General features: G+C 36.9%; 1 protein-coding gene and 1 long non-coding RNA gene across 2 annotated transcripts; both read right to left on the bottom strand.

Annotated features, from left to right (window-relative positions):
* Positions 1-2,191: 2,191 nt before the first annotated feature.
* LOC108124336 (uncharacterized) lies at positions 2,192-3,298 on the bottom strand. The gene is made up of 2 exons (XM_017239949.3): positions 3,176-3,298; positions 2,192-3,115 (listed from the first exon to the last, which is right to left on the bottom strand). The coding sequence occupies exons 1-2, from the start codon at positions 3,251-3,253 to the stop codon at positions 2,297-2,299; spliced, it is 897 nt and encodes a 298-aa protein (XP_017095438.3). The 5' UTR covers positions 3,254-3,298; the 3' UTR covers positions 2,192-2,296.
* A 9,385-nt stretch (positions 3,299-12,683) lies between these two features.
* LOC138925899 (uncharacterized) lies at positions 12,684-13,725 on the bottom strand. Its single transcript, XR_011442130.1, has 2 exons — positions 13,636-13,725; positions 12,684-13,568 (listed from the first exon to the last, which is right to left on the bottom strand). It is a non-coding gene; the product is annotated as an uncharacterized lncRNA (long non-coding RNA).
* Positions 13,726-19,631: the final 5,906 nt, after the last annotated feature.

The following is a 19,631-nucleotide window of genomic DNA, read 5'->3' as shown; positions in this document are numbered from 1 at the left end:
CCTAATTAATTGGCAGATGTCTTGATTGAAAGCTATTCACAATAATTATTATAATTAAAGAAAATCTTGTATCAAAATAAAAAAATATAAATATATAAAAAAAAAATCTTGGTTCACGGTCAAAATTTAGTAATTTCGCAAAAACAAGATTCTGAGATAATCGCGGTTTAAAGTTTTAAATTTTTTTCGGCCCAAACTTTGTTTGTAAACAAAACAGTTTATTTCATAAAATTTATATTGTTTTTAAGGTAAATTTTTATATATTTTTTTTTAAGTGTCTATTTTTTTTTAGATTTTACTTAAAAAAATTGAGAACCGGAAAAGTGAGAAGTCTCCAATTCAATATTTTTACTTTATTTATTTTACAGTAAAATACTTTATTTTTACACAGTATTTTTTTTAACCTGTTGGAGTCCCGCGCGTTTTTTCCCGCGTTTAAATTCGAACCAAAAAAAAAAACGCTGCTAAAAACGCGCGCGACTTTCTGCACCTCGTGTGTTGAAAAACGTCAAAAAATGTTGCTGCAACATAGCGTGGTGAACATAGTGAAATTCTTTCCCCATGTTGCAAGGTGTGGTGAGATTAATATGTTGGCTAATTTCCCCTCCATTTTGTTGGCAAGAAGAAGATGTTGCTGCAACATGGCGTGGTCTTATCGAAGAAGAAGAATCTTAAGAAGAAGAAGAAGAAGCTCTTAACTGACTAAGACGCTTTGTTGGCAGCGTAAGAGTGTTTTATTTTGATTTTTTAATGCGCTTAACTTTTTGGTCAAGATGCCAATGGAAGCCGCAATGTTGGTGGTCGATTGAGCGATAAAAATATGACTTTGTCAACGCTTTCTCTTTCAAAGCATTCAAATCCCATTCTTTCCATAGTTTCAACATTTCTTCAATTTATTTTCTCATGGTAATTTCATGTTCAGATAAAAACCAACAATTGCTTGGAAAATTACAAAAAAATTGTTTTTTGGTATTGGTTCATTTGGAATTTAAGAAGTCTTTATTAATTGAAATTTACAAAACTTAATTAATCTAAATGGATGCCTCACAAATAAAATATTTTTTTTCATATGTGTCAGAATGATCCAAGAAAGTTTTATAATAAAATTTATCAATGAAAACACCTCCCCCACACCAATTTCTCCAAATTTCATTTTCGCCCAAATTTACAGACGGAAATTGATTTTCCTCTGGCCTATCAATAAGGTCGATAAAGTATTGGGAGCCCGGTTCAAGTTCCTTTGAAATATTGATGAATTCCATGTTGTTTTTGGGAATAGCCAAATGACCACCCAATTCGCGGCATTTATGGAGGGCGTCAATCCATTCTCTCTCCACTTCATTTTCGATGTAATAGTACTTATCGCCAATTTTTTTAAAATGTTGTACTATCTTCTGCTTTTGTTCTTGAGAGGCTGGTTCGGGCTTCTCACAAACAAATAATGAGCTACTGATGCGACACAAGGAATGGGCCATTTGACCTAAATTATTGATAACAGCACACACCTTAAACCTGTTCCATCTATCGTCCAGATTTTTGTGTTTAAAACGTGGCGCTAAGCCTGTCGTTGCTGATAGAAAGCCTTTCCGTTCATATATTTTGACTATTTATGTCAATATGGTATTCCTTGTCGGGCATTAGTTCTTTGCTGATTTCATCAAGCTCCTGCTGACTTTGGATACTTGCTAGATGGCCGCCCAACTGGCTGCATTGATGCAGAGCATCCAACCAAAGCAGCTTATTATCGTTTTCAATATAGTAGCACTTGGAGCCAATGGCCTTAAATTTTCCTCCACATATGGGTGGCGCTTGTAGTTGCGGTCGTGGCTGGGGATTGGTCCAAAAAGACGTTACTAGACTTAAATTTTCAACTAAATTTTAATATTAAAATCCACATACCCCACTTTGGGACTGGCATGTCCCCAAGGAAATTGTCAGGGCAACAGTAAGTATTAATATTCCAAATCCCATTTTGGTCACTTGACTTCGCGACTCACAAAACTTGACTGAATGGAGGCTGAGTTTTGAATTCTCACGTAATCTATTTAAGTTTTTTTCACGCATTAGTTTTCTTATCAAAAAAAAAAAATTCTAGCTTACCAGACTTTTGACCTCGGTCTCAGATTGATTGGGTTAACCAGAGGTAAACATTGATAAAGGAACTCAGCAGACAACTAATGCCCAAACTTCTCATTGTTATTTGTATTTCATTTTGTATGAAACAGAAAAACAAAGTATAGTAATTTATAATTCAGAAAATATTTTTTTAAGGAAATTTACAACCATAATTTACCATCTAAATGGTTGCTTCACAAATAAAGTATTTTAATTCATTTATGTCAACATGATACATAAAAGTACCCATCTCCGTTTTTTCAATGGCAACAGAATCCTTGGCAAAATTTAAATTTGGTTCGCCATCTGCCCAGGCAAAGTAATTATCTTTTAAGCCTGAAGATATCGACAGAAATTCACCTCTCTCAAGCTGATCCGTAAGGTCGATATGATATTGTGCACCATTGTGAAGCTCCTCTGAAATGCCTAATAATTCCAGGTCGTTTCTCGGAGTAGCCAAATGGCCACCAAGTTCTTGGCATTTATGGAAGGCGTCGATCCATTTTCTCAATTTTTTGTTCTCAATGTAGTAGTACTTGTCGCCAATTTTTTTAAAGTTTTGTTCTATCTTTTCCTTTTGCTCCTGTGTGGCTATCTCCTTTTTCTCGCAAACAAATAACATATTTTCGGTACAAAATGCATCTTTCATTTGCGACAATGTGTTGATGGTGGGACACAATAATATTTTATTTATGTTTAGATTTTGGTGCACAAAATTGGGCGCCAAGCCGGTCGTTGCAGATAAGAGCTCATCACGATCACCATCATTTATTTGATCGTTTAGATCAATAAAGTATTCCTTGTTGGGCCTCAGTTCTTTGCTGATGTCATCAAGCTCCTGCTGATTTTTGATACTTGCTAGATGGCCGTCCATGCTGCTGCAATGATACAGAGCTCCAAGCCACTTTTGTTCTTTGTCATTTTCAATATAATAGCACTTGGATCCAATTGCTTTAAATTGTCCTCCACATATGCTTGTCGGCTCAGGCTGATGCTGGGGCTAATAAAACGTTCCTTTAATTAAAATTTGTAAAATAATTTCAACATTAAATACGCATACCGCCTGTCGGACCCATAGGTATCTCCCCAAGCACACTGTCAGTCCAACAGCCAGAATTATTAAAATTCCATATCCCATTTCGGTGACTTTACTTCGCGCCTCACTAAACTTGACTGAATATATAGGTTCGTTCGTGTTCATTCGACAGATTTCTTATCAATAAAGAGAATCCGAAATATTTTTGACCTCAAGGGAAGATTGTCGTAGGTTCTAATTTTTATTTAATTCCACGTCAAAAAATATGAGAATGTATGTGGCGCGGGTTTTGAGTATAAGACACTTCCTGATGAAATTTTTAGTATGGTGTAAGAAACCGCACAGAAATTCAAAATTTTATCTTTAAAACTATGTAAAATATTAATCTATAAAAAGATATTTTTCAAAAAGTTCAAGCAATATTTTGTATAATAAATAAAATTCTGCTTAAACTTCCTAAAGAGGCAGTGGGGCTTCGATTTTAATGTTTATATAATTTCAGCGCAACTTTTTATTCACGCTTGATAGTTTCAGCTCTTGGCCGGGCATTGAAATTCAATTTCATGGCTCCTTGCGTTGGACAATCTGCCCACTGTGCAAGTGCTAAATAGTTGACTGATTTGTATTCCACCCACAATCAGATGCATCCAAATTCCGGACTCGGGAGAGGTCAGCCGTGGCTACAAACATACACATATCCGTATGCATCCGTACAGTCAGCAAATGAATGAACTGAACCGTCGATAGCTTCTGTTTTATGGACCCCGGACTCGGGATCCGTAGCTGGCATGAAGGTTCTTCGAAACATAATGAAAACTTTTCGATCGAATGCACACTCGGACCGCCTACATGGCTCTTTTAACTGTTTGTAATTGCCCCAAAAGTTGTATTTGTAGTTGCTACTGCCACAGCGCAATTCCAGGATGCTACAAATGGGGCAGCAACGGCAACAACGATTAAAAAAGTGCTTAATTTTAAAGCTGATATACCTTAAAATACATACCAGATTAATAAAACATTAATAGTGCTATTCTAGTTCATAAAAATCATATCCATTCTGTACACAACCAAAGATGCACAAGAAACACCCTCTATTTACATGATGAGTAGCCAGAAATCATTAAAAACCTCTTCATTATAATATTCATAAGAAGCATGACCAATTACCAATTTCTTACCTGACCACAAGGTTAATGCCTAGTCAAGCCCAAACACTTTTTCAAGTCAACACGCTTCGGTTTCTAACCCAAGGACCCCCAGCGTTGGATGGGCGGTACACTTAAACATTTCCCTTATCACCTAAAAAGAAAAACTTTGGCCAACAAAAGAGTGAAAATGCTCTTTCCAATTTGTAAGCAATTATCCCATTTTTAATCGAGAATTGTTTGCCCAGACAATTAAAATTTAGATATGCATGCACGAGTTGGCCCAAAGAAAAAGGCCAACTGTAGGGTTCATTTGGTTGGTGTTTGAACCGGTTTGGACAGCTCGTTCCTAGGAAAATAGAATAAAATATGTTTGAGAATTATTTTTTCCTTTGGTCTGCAGACTCTGCATAATAAATTAATTGAAAGTATATAGCTTGAAATTTGACTAATTGGCCCAGAGCCGAAGCTGGAGATTTTGTTGTTTTCCCGCCTATCCTGTCACTTTTCCATAGTCGGGGGGAGAAGTATCTAAAATCGGTTCATATGCAGGCAGCTACAAGAAAACTGCATTAAGCATCATCCGCAGACTTAAAAGTCCATGTTAAATGGAAATTATTTAACCAATATGTTTCGGATGCTTTCGTGTGAGGTAATTAAAATGAAGAAAACAAAAACTTCTTTATATGGGTAGCGTCTAAAGGTCAAACCCAACTTTATTTGTTTTTTGGTATTTATGGGTTTCTTTTGATAATTAATTGAGGGATGGATGAAAAGTCATGTTGTTCTAGAATAATATCGGATTTGTTCTCACCTGATTTGGAAAGTGAATAATAACAAAATAAATTGAATTTGAAGTGTATTCTAAACTAAAAACGAACACCAAAACAAAAGTTTATTATACTGTTATCAATTGGGTTGGCCTCTGGGGCATCTTGGTTGATGATGATTCCTCTCAGACTTTAACATTATCTCTTTACTGCTTCATTTCCCCATTAAACAATTTGTCTCAATTTGTGGCCAAACACTTGCACAATCAACAAAATAAATCTCACTTTCGTGGACAAAAAAAAAACAATTTTTTTGTGAAACTAGTGTGAGTTTTGGAAACATGTTTTGTGCTTTACGACCAATGACGGCACTAATCAAATATAATTTTTAACTATTTACGAGTACATTGCCGCACATTTCCCACATAAATTATTGACAATAATGCCCGGCACGGGGCACGGCCTAATGCAAAAACACAAAGTAGGAGGGTCACTGTCATCCTAGGAGGGAACTAGGCTAAGAAACGAAAACCAAAACAAAAAAAAAAGAAGGGCATAAATAATACGAGGCCCATAAGCGAAATGAAAGAGTCCCCCCCTTTGTTTCCACACCGCCCACAGTAATTGAGTGATCATAAATATGTGAACATCGGCTTTACCATTGCGGGCGGACCGAAAAACAAACCCTGTTCGCCCCCATTTTCCATGGCAGCCACAGGGAACAGATTAGCTGCGGCCTGATGGGGCATTTTCCCAGCAGTGCAGACAGCTCTCCATACAAATGAGGGTTTGACTAATCCCAGATATTAATGGGCGTAACCTTTGCCGGGGGCGATCTAAAGTTTCTGAGACCCCAGAGACACAAAAGTCAACAAAGCTTGGCTTTCTTGTAGTTTTTATGGTCTCTGGGATTTGGCTTTATTAAGGAAAGTGCATTACAATTTTGATTAATCCTATACACAAGCTTTGTATAGGTATTTTATCTTTCAATCATTGAAATAGAAGAATATGAAATCCATAATTAGTAAGCCCATTATGAGTGGAATAAAATGGATTTTAAAGGTAAAACCACAAGTGTCTTGGTCGATCCATTGGGAATGCGTCAAGCGTCTTCAATCTCGGCTCAACTCATTTCCTAATCAATTAAATATTCCAATTTAAATGGCCAGAGCTGGGATGAATGAATGAAATTGAACAAATGGAGGGCAAATGGAGGAGGATTTGAGTGTAACCAGGAGCTCCATTCTGCATCCTTTTGTGATTTCGTAATTACATCTAATGAATTCAGCGAAATGAAATTGAAAGACCATTGCAGAAATTCTAAGGGAACTAAGGAAACTCTTCTCTGCCCTCGTCGTTGCTCCTTTTTCCCCTTTACTCTTCCCAAGAAGCTGCAATTTAGGCTTTTGTCCGTCTCTTTTTCCATTTTCTCATGCCATGGCTATGCAAATTTAAGTTTGGACATTTTTGTGGATGGCAAGTCCGGTATGTTTATGTGTGAGGTCGCACAAAGCCAATTAAACACTTTGGGCTATCGATTTTATATTGTCCCCAGATCCTGTCATGAACTGGTCTGCATCCTGGAGAGCCCATTCACCGGCTGCCTTCTTCTCCGGCGGTGCAAGTGTTTTAAGCACATTTTGGGTAATTGACATTTTGACATCAATTACCGCACTTTTAGGACGAACAACTTGTTGTTGTTTGCCGACTAAAGTTAAGTGTCCTTAAAGCGAGGAAGGATAGAGAGATCCACTTGCATAGTCAAGCCTTTGAAAAGGCTTAAGGATTTGAGAACAGGTGTTGTTACTTAAATGCTTGGAGTAAAATTATTTAAACAGTTTTCTGCTAATACGAGTCGTTTTATTCAAAACTTTATAACTTAAAGTTTAAAAGGAAAACTATGAAATATGCTTAAATTCGTTTCAGCTTTAAAATACATCTAATCAAGATTTCAGATAAAAAAATCTTTTTGGCCAGCTTTCAGATGCAAGTCCCCCCGAGACTGGGCCCGGTGGCGTCCAAGTGGCGCCTCTTGATGCCGCCGATGCATATACTTTCGCATATATAGCTCCTTTGGCTACCAGATATCTCAGCTGTCAGTGTGAACTCAATGGCAGCCAGACTGTCAGGCTGCCAAAATTCAAAAGCGGGCCAAAAGCAGCCAAACATACTATATTGAAATCGTAGCTCCACAGCCAGCATTGGTCCAACAACTCTACAAATTCGCTAAAAAATGGAAGGAAATGTCATTGAATTTTTACACCAAAAGGAGGGCTGGTAAAGAAACCCATCTGAGAATGCGCAAAATAATAAAATAAAGACAAGAATTCAATGCTCTTTGCTTTCCTCTTGTTTCACTCAGTTTGTAAGCATTTTCAAGTCATTTTCGTAATGGAATGACTTTTGAATACTTGAAGAGCTCTTCCGCCGCACTGCAACTCTTTCTATCTAAAAAAATCACATCATCTCCCCCACTACCCCACCACGGCAACTAACTTGCAACTTCTCACATGCTGCAGATTTCGCTGCAACTTCAACGTGGGCTGCATCTTCAAGGGAGTTGCAAAAGCTGTCTATCGTGGCTTTGAAATTTTCATGAACTGAGTCGACACTTTTTTTTTTACTTTTTCTAACTTTTCTTTATTTATTTTATTTTTATATCCGTGCAACAGGTATTTGGTCAAAAGTGTGAAACGCAGTAAAGGCGGCATCTCCGATCTTATAAAGTGTAAAGTACCTCCTAAGTTAATATAAGTCTCCTATAAGTAATTAATCGGAAATGCCATAACTTCGGTAAAATCGTTTAAAGTACTCCTCTTGAAAATCGGCTCAGGAATGCGAAAGATATAGCCATCGCTGTGGGCCCTATGGGGAAAACCCATTTTCAAGAGGTCCAGGAAAAATGAACAAAAAATCTGAAAAATATTTTGTCTCAGGATTTTGATGCAGAATGGTGGGCAATCGCTATAGAAATCGTTTAAAACACACCGCTTGAGAATAAGATGAGAACTGGCGAAGATACAGCCATCGCAGTGGGTCCTATGGGGGAAACCCCATTTTCAAGGGGTCCCATCAGGAAAAAAGGACAAAAAATTGGAAAAATATTTTGTCACAGGATTTTGATGCAGAATGGTGAAGAATCGATATAGAAATCCTTTAAAACACACCGCTTGAGAATCGGATGAGAACTGGCGAAGATACAGCCATCGCAGTGGGCCCTATAGGGGAAAACCCATTTTCAAGGGGTCCCATCAGGAAAAAAGGACAAAAAATCTGAAAAATATTTTGTTTCAGTATTTTGATGCAGATTAAGGAAGAATCGATATAGAAATCGTTTAAAACACTCCGCTTGAGAATCGGATGAGAATTGGGGACGATATAGCCATCACTGTGGAACCAATAGGGGAAAACACCATTTTCAAGGGGTCCCATCACGAAAAATGGACAAAAAATCTAAAAAATATTTTGTCTCAGGATTTTGATGCAGAATGGTGGCGAATCAATCCAGAAATCGATTAAGGTACTCCGCTTGAGAATCGGATGAGAATTGGGGACGATATAGCCATCACTGTGGAACCAATAGGGGAAAACACCATTTTCAAGGGGTCCCATCACGAAAAATGAACAAAAAATCTGAAAAATATTTTGTCTCAGGATTTTGATGCAGAATGGTGGGAAATCGCTATAGAAATCGTTTAAAACACACCGCTTGAGAATAAGATGAGAACTGGCGAAGATACAGCCATCGCAGTGGGCCCTATGGGGGAAAACCCATTTTCAAGGGGTCCCATCAGGAAAAAAGGACAAAAAATTGGAAAAATATTTTGTCACAGGATTTTGATGCAGAATGGTGAAGAATCGATATAGAAATCCTTTAAAACACACCGCTTGAGAATCGGATGAGAACTGGCGAAGATACAGCCATCGCAGTGGGCCCTATAGGGGAAAACCCATTTTCAAGGGGTCCCATCAGGAAAAAAGGACAAAAAATCTGAAAAATATTTTGTTTCAGTATTTTGATGCAGATTAAGGAAGAATCGATATAGAAATCGTTTAAAAGACTCCGCTTGAGAATCGGATGAGAATTGGGGACGATATAGCCATCACTGTGGAACCAATAGGGGAAAACACCATTTTCAAGGGGTCCCATCACGAAAAATGAACAAAAAATCTAAAAAATATTTTGTCTCAGGATTTTGATGCAGAATGGTGGGAAATCGCTATAGAAATCGTTTAAAACACACCGCTTGAGAATAAGATGAGAACTGGCGAAGATACAGCCATCGCAGTGGGCCCTATAGGGGAAAACCCATTTTCAAGGGGTCCCATCAGGAAAAAAGGACAAAAAATTGGAAAAATATTTTGTCACAGGATTTTGATGCAGAATGGTGAAGAATCGATATAGAAATCCTTTAAAACACACCGCTTGAGAATCGGATGAGAACTGGCGAAGATACAGCCATCGCAGTGGGCCCTATAGGGGAAAACCCATTTTCAAGGGGTCCCATCAGGAAAAAAGGACAAAAAATCTGAAAAATATTTTGTTTCAGTATTTTGATGCAGATTAAGGAAGAATCGATATAGAAATCGTTTAAAAGACTCCGCTTGAGAATCGGATGAGAATTGGGGACGATATAGCCATCACTGTGGAACCAATAGGGGAAAACACCATTTTCAAGGGGTCCCATCACGAAAAATGGACAAAAAATCTAAAAAATATTTTCTCTCAGGATTTTGATGCAGAATGGTGGCGAATCAATCCAGAAATCGATTAAGGTACTCCGCTTGAGAATCGGATGAGAATTGGGGACGATATAGCCATCACTGTGGAACCAATAGGGGAAAACACCATTTTCAAGGGGTCCCATCACGAAAAATGAACAAAAAATCTGAAAAATATTTTGTCTCAGGATTTTGATGCAGAATGGTGGGAAATCGCTATAGAAATCGTTTAAAACACACCGCTTGAGAATAAGATGAGAACTGGCGAAGATACAGCCATCGCAGTGGGCCCTATAGGGGAAAACCCATTTTCAAGGGGTCCCATCAGAAAAAAGGACAAAAAATTGGAAAAATATTTTGTCTCAGGATTTTGATGCAGAATGGTGGGCAATCGCTATAGAAATCGTTTAAAACACACCGCTTGAGAATAAGATGAGAACTGGCGAAGATACAGCCATCGCAGTGGGCCCTATAGGGGAAAACCCATTTTCAAGGGGTCCCATCAGGAAAAAAGGACAAAAAATTGGAAAAATATTTTGTCACAGGATTTTGATGCAAAATGGTGGGCAATCGCTATACAAATCGTTTAAAACACACCGCTTGAGAATCGGATGAGAATTGGGGAAGATACAGCCATCGCAGTGGGCCCTATGGGGAGAAAACCCATTTTCAAGGGAAAAAAGGACAAAAAATTGGAAAAATATTTTGTCCCAGGATTTTGATGCAGAATGGTGGAGAATCGATATAGAAATCGTGTAAAACACACCGCTTGAGAATCGGATGAGAACTGGCGAAGATACAGCCATCGCAGTGGGCCCTAAGGGGGAGAACCCATTTTCAAGGGGTCCCATCAGGAAAAAAGGACAAAAAATTGGAAAAATATTTTGTCACAGGATTTTGATGCAGAATGGTGGAGAATCGATATAGAAATCGTTTAAAACACACCGCTTGAGAATCGGATGAGAATTGAGGAAGATATAGCCATCGCTGTGGGCCCTATAGGGCAAAACACCATTTTCAGGGAATCGGTCAGGAAAAATGGACAAAAATTCTGAAAAATATTTTGTCTCAGGATTTTGATGCAGAATGGTGGAGAATCGATTATAAGCAAGTCAAATAGCAAGTCGTGTATATTTAGCTTATTTAAAAAAGTTTAAAATGTTCGTAAATATTCATTTAAAAAAAACGAATTTTATGTCTTCATATCTGATAAAGAATTTAATTTTTAAAAAAGAATTGCTTACCACAAATGTGTCAACCAGTTTTGCATGAAATTGTCAATAAATGGTTACCATATTTTGACCAATAAATACAACAATTCACTGTCTACTGGGAAACAATAACAAGAAAACCCTAAAAAAGAATAAATAACAGAACAAAAATTGGAATATATTATATAAATAAAATTCTCATCATATTTTTATAACCACGTAGACATAAAGATTCGTATCGCCACACATCTGGGGAAACACGGCAAGAGGTCATGGCTTTCCATGGTCATTCCTTTGCCTTGTTAGTCCTGCCACTCCTGTCGGCTGTAATCTTTTTTTTGGTTTGTTTGTTTGTTATGTGACCAATAAAGTAGGCGGCTGTTGGCCCTCAAGCGATGGCTGGACAAATAAAAACGCAGCCACATCGGATCAGATTGGACCGAAATGGGGGGCGTGACCAAGGAGGGCGAAGGGCAGAGCGGAACAAAATTGGTACGTAAACCCTGGTATAAGCCAAATGTGCAATAAAAGGATTTGTGTGAGAAATTGCATGAGCACGCATTTTAAATCCACATTAAGTATGTATGACCATAGAGGGAATACCGGCCAGAAAAAAGGGAAAACTCAACTCAAGTCAGAGAAATAAAAAAATGACCACAAATAAACATGAAAGTAAATATTTAATGAAAAACAGTCGAGATGGAAAGTCAAAAGAGCATGGTCCTACAAAGTGCGTGTTGAAAATTATTTTTTAATACTTTAATTTGGATATCTTTGTACAAATTGAATATTTTTGTTACTACCAAGCTTTGTGCATAATAGATTACCATTTAGGTAGAGCCTCTGCCGAAACCATTCATTATTGGCAATTTCAACAAACAAAACCAACCATCTCAAATGAAAATCTTCCTCCAGCCAAAGTTCAACTTGGCAAACAGCAATTATGAGCTCTTTGGCCATAGGCTTCGCCTTACAAAAGAGTGGCTTTAGGCCCTCCGCCACTCCCAGTAGAATGCCATTCATGCGGACAAGTCCGTCTTCGTGTGTGTCTTGCCAATAAATCACGTCTGTTTCTGTCTTCGGTTTCTTGCGATTGGCCCCAACGCCGTTTTGGTTTGCGATGGTCCATAGCATTTGACCTGCAATCAGCGAGTGTTTGGGAAGCATGGACGTTTTTTCAGAAAACATGTTTTAAATTGATATAAATTCACTAAAGATCAATGAGGTTAATGCAACTATTAAGTCATTTTTTAAATATATGCCCTACATATGTACATATATGTATTATATACATATTGCTTTGGAAATAAATATATATATGATTTATATAAAAATATTCAAGAGGTAATTTATATTTTGTTCCTGATCTTACTTGTTTCAATCTCAAAAGCTATGGCTATATAGTAAACTTTTCAATCTGCATCAGAATATAAGAAACGATTACATTTTCCGAGACCTTCTCTTCCAAAAAGTGCAAATATGCAATGATTCCAAAAATTTGTTTATAAGAGAAAAACAGCTGGAAAGATTATTCATCTATGGAAACCTAGGCTTATCTGGGTGAACACTTATAAACATTACCATAGTCAAAAAACAACGAACAGACTAAATAATTAACTAACTAACAGAATGGCCACAAGTAGTCCAATTATTTTGTGAGTGGATAAAATAAAAAATATATATGTTGTTTTTAATTTTCATTGAAATAAATCATAAGAAATCTTTATTGAAAACATGTAGAAGCTTAAAAAATTTTATTAACCTAAATTAACGCTTCACAAATAAAAAAATTTGATTCATAAGAGGATTCATGTCGCATATAAGTTCTCCATGTAGTCTTTTCAATGACAACAACTACCTTGCCATATTGCATTTTTGGTTCGTCAGTTCCCCAGTGTATGTAATTATCATTTGAGCCTGTAGATATAGACAGAAATTGACCTTCATTTAGCTGATCAGTAAGGTCGATAAAATATCCTGAGTCGTCGCGAAGTTCATCTGAAATTTTTATGAATTCCAAATCATTTCTCGGAGTTGCTAAATGACCTCCCAATTCTTGGCATTTGTGGAAGGCGTCCATCCAAGTTCTCTGCTCGTTGTTTTCAATGTAGTAGTACTTTTCGCCAATTTTTTTAAAATTTTGCTCTATCTTCTGCTTTTGTTCCTGTGTGGCTGGCTCGTGCTTCTCACAAACAAATAATCCATTATTGGTGCTACAACCGGTATGGCCCATTCGACCCAAATGGTTGATGACGGCGCATCTCTTATAAATGTCCCAGCTGTCGTCCAGATTTTGGTGTTTGAAACTTGGCGCTAAGCCTGTGGTTGCAGATAAAAAGAGATGACGGTCCGATATTTGATCGCTTATATCAATATAGTATTCCTTGTTGGGCATGAGTTCTTTGCTGATGTCATCGAGCTCCTGCTGACTCTGGATACTTGCTAGATGGCCGCCCAAGCGACTGCATTGATACAGAGCTCCAAGCCAAACTTGTTCATTGTCGCTTTCAATGTAGTAGCACTTGGAGCCAATAGCCTTAAACTTCCCCCCACATATGCGTGGCTGGGACTGGTACCGAAGAAACGTTACTTGAATTAAATTTTTTAATCAAATTTCAATAATAAGATATAAATACCGCTCGTTGGCACCATAGATATGTTCCTAAGGACGTTGTCATCGCAACGGCAATAATTATTAATATTCCAAATCCCATTTTGGTCACTTGTCTTCGCGCTTCACAAAACTTAACTGAATGTAGGCTGATTTTTGAATTCTCACTTAGACGAAATATTTCATATCAAAGAAAAAAAGGGCGGATGACTAGACATTTGCCCTCGGTTAAAGACCTAAAGATTGTCTAATGTTCGTGGTCCGCACGTGGTGATCTTTACTGAGGAAACTGCTGAAAACTGAAATGGGGGTATTTAACAATTTAATTCATTTTACGAATGTATTTTTAATTATATTTTATAACCGATTATAGTTAGTACTAGTGGCCAAGTTTTAAAAATGTTCTTTCTAATGATGCATTAATATATAATAATCATTATATTAGCCTAAAATCTGCTTAAATTCTAGATGATTCCAGAACTTGTTTTTAAATACAGTTTTTCTTATCAGACACGAGCTAATGGATTTTTCGACCTCAGCTAGATTTCTTAAGCTAATTAAGTAACTCAGTAATTCGCAATGAGGTAATTCGTAGTTTTTGTGAAGCTTCAGTTGGAATATAATTTTAAAGAATTCCACAAAAATTCTTAGAATTGCCAATGGGCAGCCCCATACTTGAGGTTTAGCCCATAGTTGTTGAACTCCAATCAGCCAAACTTTTATTAAATTACATTAACCTTGGGATGAAATAAAAAAAGAAACAATAATAATATACAATTTAGGAAATATTTATTGATCGAAAATTTCAGCAATCTAAATGGATGCTTCACAAATAAAGTAATTCAATTCAAATTCTGAAACATGTGCCATAAAAGTACCCACTTCAAATTTTATAATAACAACAGGTTCCCCCCATCCATGTACCGCTCTTGGTTCGTCAGTTCCCCCGTATATGTAATTATCTTTTGAACCTGAAGTTATAGACAGATATTTATCTTCCTCCAACGTATCAGTAAGGTCTATAAAATATTGTGAGCCAGGATTAAGTTCTTGTGAAATGTTGATTATTTCCTGGTCGTTTTTCAAAGTAGCCAAATGTCCACCCAATTCTTGGCATTTGAAGAAGGCGCCCAACCAAATTCTGGGTTCTTCGTTTTCAATGTAGTAAAACTTTTGACCAATTTTTTTAAAGTTTTTTTCTATCTTCTGCTTTTGTTCCTGAGTGACTTCCTCGTGCTTCTCGCAGACGAATAATTTTTTTAGGTCACATGACTTATAATCCATATGACCCAAAGTGTTGATGAAGACGCACGTGGAAAAAGAGTCATGGCTGTCTTTTAGATCAGGGTGTATGAAACTTGGCGCTAAGCCTGTCGTTGCCGATAGAAAACCGCCACGTTCATAAATTTGATCGCTTATGTCTATGAAGTATTCCTTGTTGGGCATCAGCTCTTTGCTGATGTCATCGAGCTCCTGCTGACTTTTGATACTTGCTAGATGGCCGCCCAAGCGACTGCATTGATACAGAGCTCCAAGCCAAACTTGTTCATTGTCGCTTTCAATGTAGTAGCACTTGGAGCCAATGGCTTTAAACTTTCCACCACATATGCGTGGCTGGGACTGGTACCGAAAAAACGTTACTTGAATTAAATTCTTCAATTAAATCTCAATAGTAAGATCCGCATACCGCTCGTTGGGACCATAGGTATGCCCCCAAAGACGTTGTCAGCACAACAGCAATAATTATTAAAACTCCAAATCTCATTTTGCTCACTTGACTTCGCGCCTCACAAAACATGACTGAATGTAGGCTGATTTTTTCATTTTCAAGGTACCTATGAAAGATTTTTTTCCAGTACTCTCTTATCACTAGCTGACTAGATTTTGGACCTCGGTAAAATTTTTGGGGATTCTGCGAGTTCTATGTATTTGAAAGGGGTTTTTTCCAGTATTCCCTTATCACTAGCTGACTAGATTTTGGACCTCGGTAAAATTTTTGGGGATTCTGCGAGTTCTATGTATTTGAAAGGGGTTTTTTCCAGTATTCCCTTATCACTAGCTGACTAGATTTTGGACCTCGGTAAAATTTTTGGGGATTCTGCGAGTTCAGTTTTATGTATTTGAAAGGGGTTCGACAATATGTGGGCCACACAATGTGGGGGTAAGTAATGTGAAATGAAAGTTCATGATAATATTTAGATAACCGACCAAAACTGGCAAAAAACCAACACTTTAATGGTAAGTTGATTTTGAAAGTTCAATAAAATCTCTTGCTTAGTGATTGTGCTTGTGATTGTGGACAGACAAGCCGTCCTCAAGTTTCTTATCTGAGACCAAATTTCGTGAGTAGCAAGGTTTTAGTTGACCCCAGTGATCAGGCAATAAGAATCCAACAAAAAACAACGGATTCGAATGTTCACGTGCGGTTTTTTTTTATTTTTTACTCAATTTCAAATTAAACAAGAAAGGAAAGCTAACTTCTGGCGCAGCCTGAATTGATACACCCTTGCAGTTAGGATTGAATATATATATCAAATATCGGGTATAGTCTGCCGATCCTCAATAGAATTTCATTCTAAAACCAATTTCTTAAAATAAAAAATTTTAAAAAAGACCCAAGCTCCCACCTTCAAAAATACCAAGGTTGGGACTTATATACTGCATGCAAAAGAAAAAAGGGTTCAAGTCCATAGCTTTAAAACTGAGAGACTACTGAGCGTAGAAACAAACATACAGATATACATACATGCTTATATGAACTCAGGAGGTGATCCTGATGAAGGATATATGTACTTTATAAGGTCGGAGATGCTTTACGGCGTTGCACACTTATGAACAAAAATAAAAAATAAATATATAATAAAAAAAAAATAACTAACAAACTATCAAAACTAGTCCAATTATTTCGTGAGGGGCTAAAATAAAAAAAATGATTTTTTTTTTAATTTTCTTTGGAATAAAACATAAAAACGAAATTATTTGCAATTCAAGACATCTTTATTTAATCAATTATCGGACATATTATTTAATCAGCTTAAAAAATCTTAGTTAACGCCTAAATTAACGCTTCACAAATAAAAAAATATAATTCATAATAGGGAGCATGTCGCATATAAGTACTCGATCCAGTTACTTCAATGACAACTACTCTCAGGCCATAATCCATTTTTGGTTCGTCAATTCCCCAGGAAAAGTAATTATCTTTTGAGCCTGTAGATATAGACAGAAATTGACCTTCATTTAGCTGATCATTAAGGTCTATAAAATATAGTGAGTTGTTGCGAAGTTCTTTTGAAATGTTTATGAATTCCAAATCATTTCTCGGAGTAGCTAAATGTCCTCCCAATTCTTGGCACTTATGGAAGGAATCCATCCAATTTCTCTCCTCTTTGTGTTCAATATAGTAGAACTTATCCCCAATTTTTTTAAAATGTTGTTCTATTTTCTGCTTCTGTTCCAGTGTCGCTTCCTCGTGTTTCTCGCAGACAACTAACTTATTTGTGTTACACAAGGCAAGGGTCATTTGACCTAAACTGTTGATGACACCGCACTCCTTATAAACGTTGGACTTCAGATCTTGGGGTATGAAACTTGGCGCTAAGCCTGTCGTTGCAGATTGGAAACCATAAGATTCATAAGTTTGATGGCTAATGTCAACGAAGTATTCCTTGTTGGGCATCAGCTCTTTGCTAATGTCATCGAGCTCCTGCTGACTCTGGATACTTGCTAGATGGCCGCCCAACCGGCTGCATTGATACAGAGCTCCAAGCCAAAATTGTTCGATGTCGCTTTCAATGTAGTAGCACTTGGAGCCAATGGCCTTAAACTTCCCCCCACATATGCGTGGCTGGTACCGAAGAAACGTTACTTGAATTAAATTTTTTAATCAAATTTCAATAATAAGATATACATACCGCTCGTTGGGTCCATAGATATGTCCCCAAAGACGTTGTCAGCGCAACGGCAATAATTATTAAAATCCCAAATCCCATTTTTCTCACTTGACTTCGCGCTTCACAAAACTTGACTGAATGGAGGCTGATTTTTTCATTTTCAAGTAACCTATGAAAGATTTTTTTCCAGTATTCTCTTATCACTAGCTGACTAGATTTTGGACCTCGGTAAAATTTTTGGGGATTCTGCGAGTTCTATGTATTTGAAAGGGGTTCGACAATATGTGAGGTAAGTAATGTGAATGAAATGAAAGTTCATGATAATATTTAGATAACCGACCAAAACTGGCAAAAAACCAACACTTTAATGGTAAGTTGATTTGAAAGTTCAATAAAAGTGATTGTGCTTAGTGATTGTGCTTGTGATTGTGGACAGACAAGCCGTCCTCAAGTTTCTTATCTGAGACCAAATTTCGTGAATAGCAAGGTTTTAGTTGACCCCAGTGATCAGGCAATAAGAATCCAACAAAAAACAACGGATTCGAATGTTCACGCGCCAAGCTCCCACCTTCAAAAATACCAAGGTTGGGACTTACATATATACATACTTCACGCAGAAGAAAAAAGGGTTGTGAAAAGTTTCAAGTCCATAGCTTTAAAACTTATATCAACTCAGGAGGTGATCCGGATGAAGAATATATATACTTTATAGGGTCGGAGATGTCACTTATGAACACAATTAAAATACCCTATAATAAAAAAAATATAACTAAATAACACAGAAATAGTTAAATTATTTCGAGAAAGGCTAAAAAAAAAAACTGGGTAATTTTTTTTAAATTTTCTTTGGAATAAAACAAAAAATGAAATTATTTGCAATTCAAGAAATCTTTATTTAAAAAATGTTTTACAAAATGTTATTACCGCCTAAATTAACGCTTCACAAATGAAAAAATTTGTTTCATAAGAGGGAGCATGGGTCATATAAGTACTCGATCCAGTTTTTTCAATGACAACAACGTCCAGGCCATATTCCATTTTTGGTCCGCCAAGTAGTTCCCAATCAAGGAAATTATCTTTTGAGCCTAAAGATATAGAAAGAAATTCACCTTTATTTAGCTCATCATTAAGGTCGATAAAATAGCGTGAATCGATGCGAAGTTCATCTGAAATTTTATAGAATTCCAAATCGTTTCTCGGAGTTGCTAAATGACCTCCCAATTCTTGGCACCTATGAAAGGCGTCCAACCAACTTCTCTTTTCTTTGTGTTCAATGTAGTAGGACTTATCCCCAATTTTTTTAAAATGTTGCTCTATCTTCTGCTTCTGTTCCTGAGTCGCTTCCTCGTGTTTCTCGCAGACAAACAATAACTTAGAGGTACACAAGCCATGGGTCATGTAACCCAAAGTGTTGATAACAGCGCAGATCTTACGCAAATGCCAGTTGTCGTCCAGATTTTGGTGTATGAAACTTGGCGCTAAGCCTGTCGTTGCCGAAAGAAAACCGCCACGTTCATAAATTTGATCGCTTATGTCTATGAAGTATTCCTTGTTGGGCATCAGCTCTTTGCTCTTTGGGACTGGTACCGAAGAAACGTTACTTGAATTAAATTCTTTGATAAAATTATAATAATAAGATATACATACCGCTCGTTGGGTCCAAAGATATGTCCCCAAGGACGTTGTCAGCGCAACGGCAATAATTATTAAAATTCCAAATCCCATTTTGGTCACTTGTCTTCGCGAATCACAAAACATGACTGAATGGATGCTGATTTTTTCATTTTCCCCAAGTCCTCCAGATTCTTATCTAAGACCAAATTTCGTGAGTAGCAACGCAGCAGTTGAACTCAGCGATCAGACAATAATAGCACAACAATAAAAAAAAATATTATATTAGACTTTGCACGCGCTTGGAAAAAAAAAATATCAAATTTGTTCCAAGCTATTGAATTTTTTTTTTAAGATTATTGGTATAAATATAATATTTTATAGTTTGAGAAATCTTTATTGATTAAAATTTACAAATTTGAAGAAATCTAAAAAAATGCTTCACAAATGAAGTAATTCGATTCAAATTCTGAAACATGTTCCATATAAGTACCTATTTCCGATTTTTTGATGACAA

The sequence above is a fragment of the Drosophila bipectinata genome, chromosome 2L (assembly GCF_030179905.1).
Source record: "Drosophila bipectinata strain 14024-0381.07 chromosome 2L, DbipHiC1v2, whole genome shotgun sequence".
Taxonomy (NCBI): domain Eukaryota; kingdom Metazoa; phylum Arthropoda; class Insecta; order Diptera; family Drosophilidae; genus Drosophila; species Drosophila bipectinata.
The sequence above is the reverse complement of the archived record's forward strand: the minus strand, read 5'-3'. Positions and strand labels throughout refer to the sequence as shown.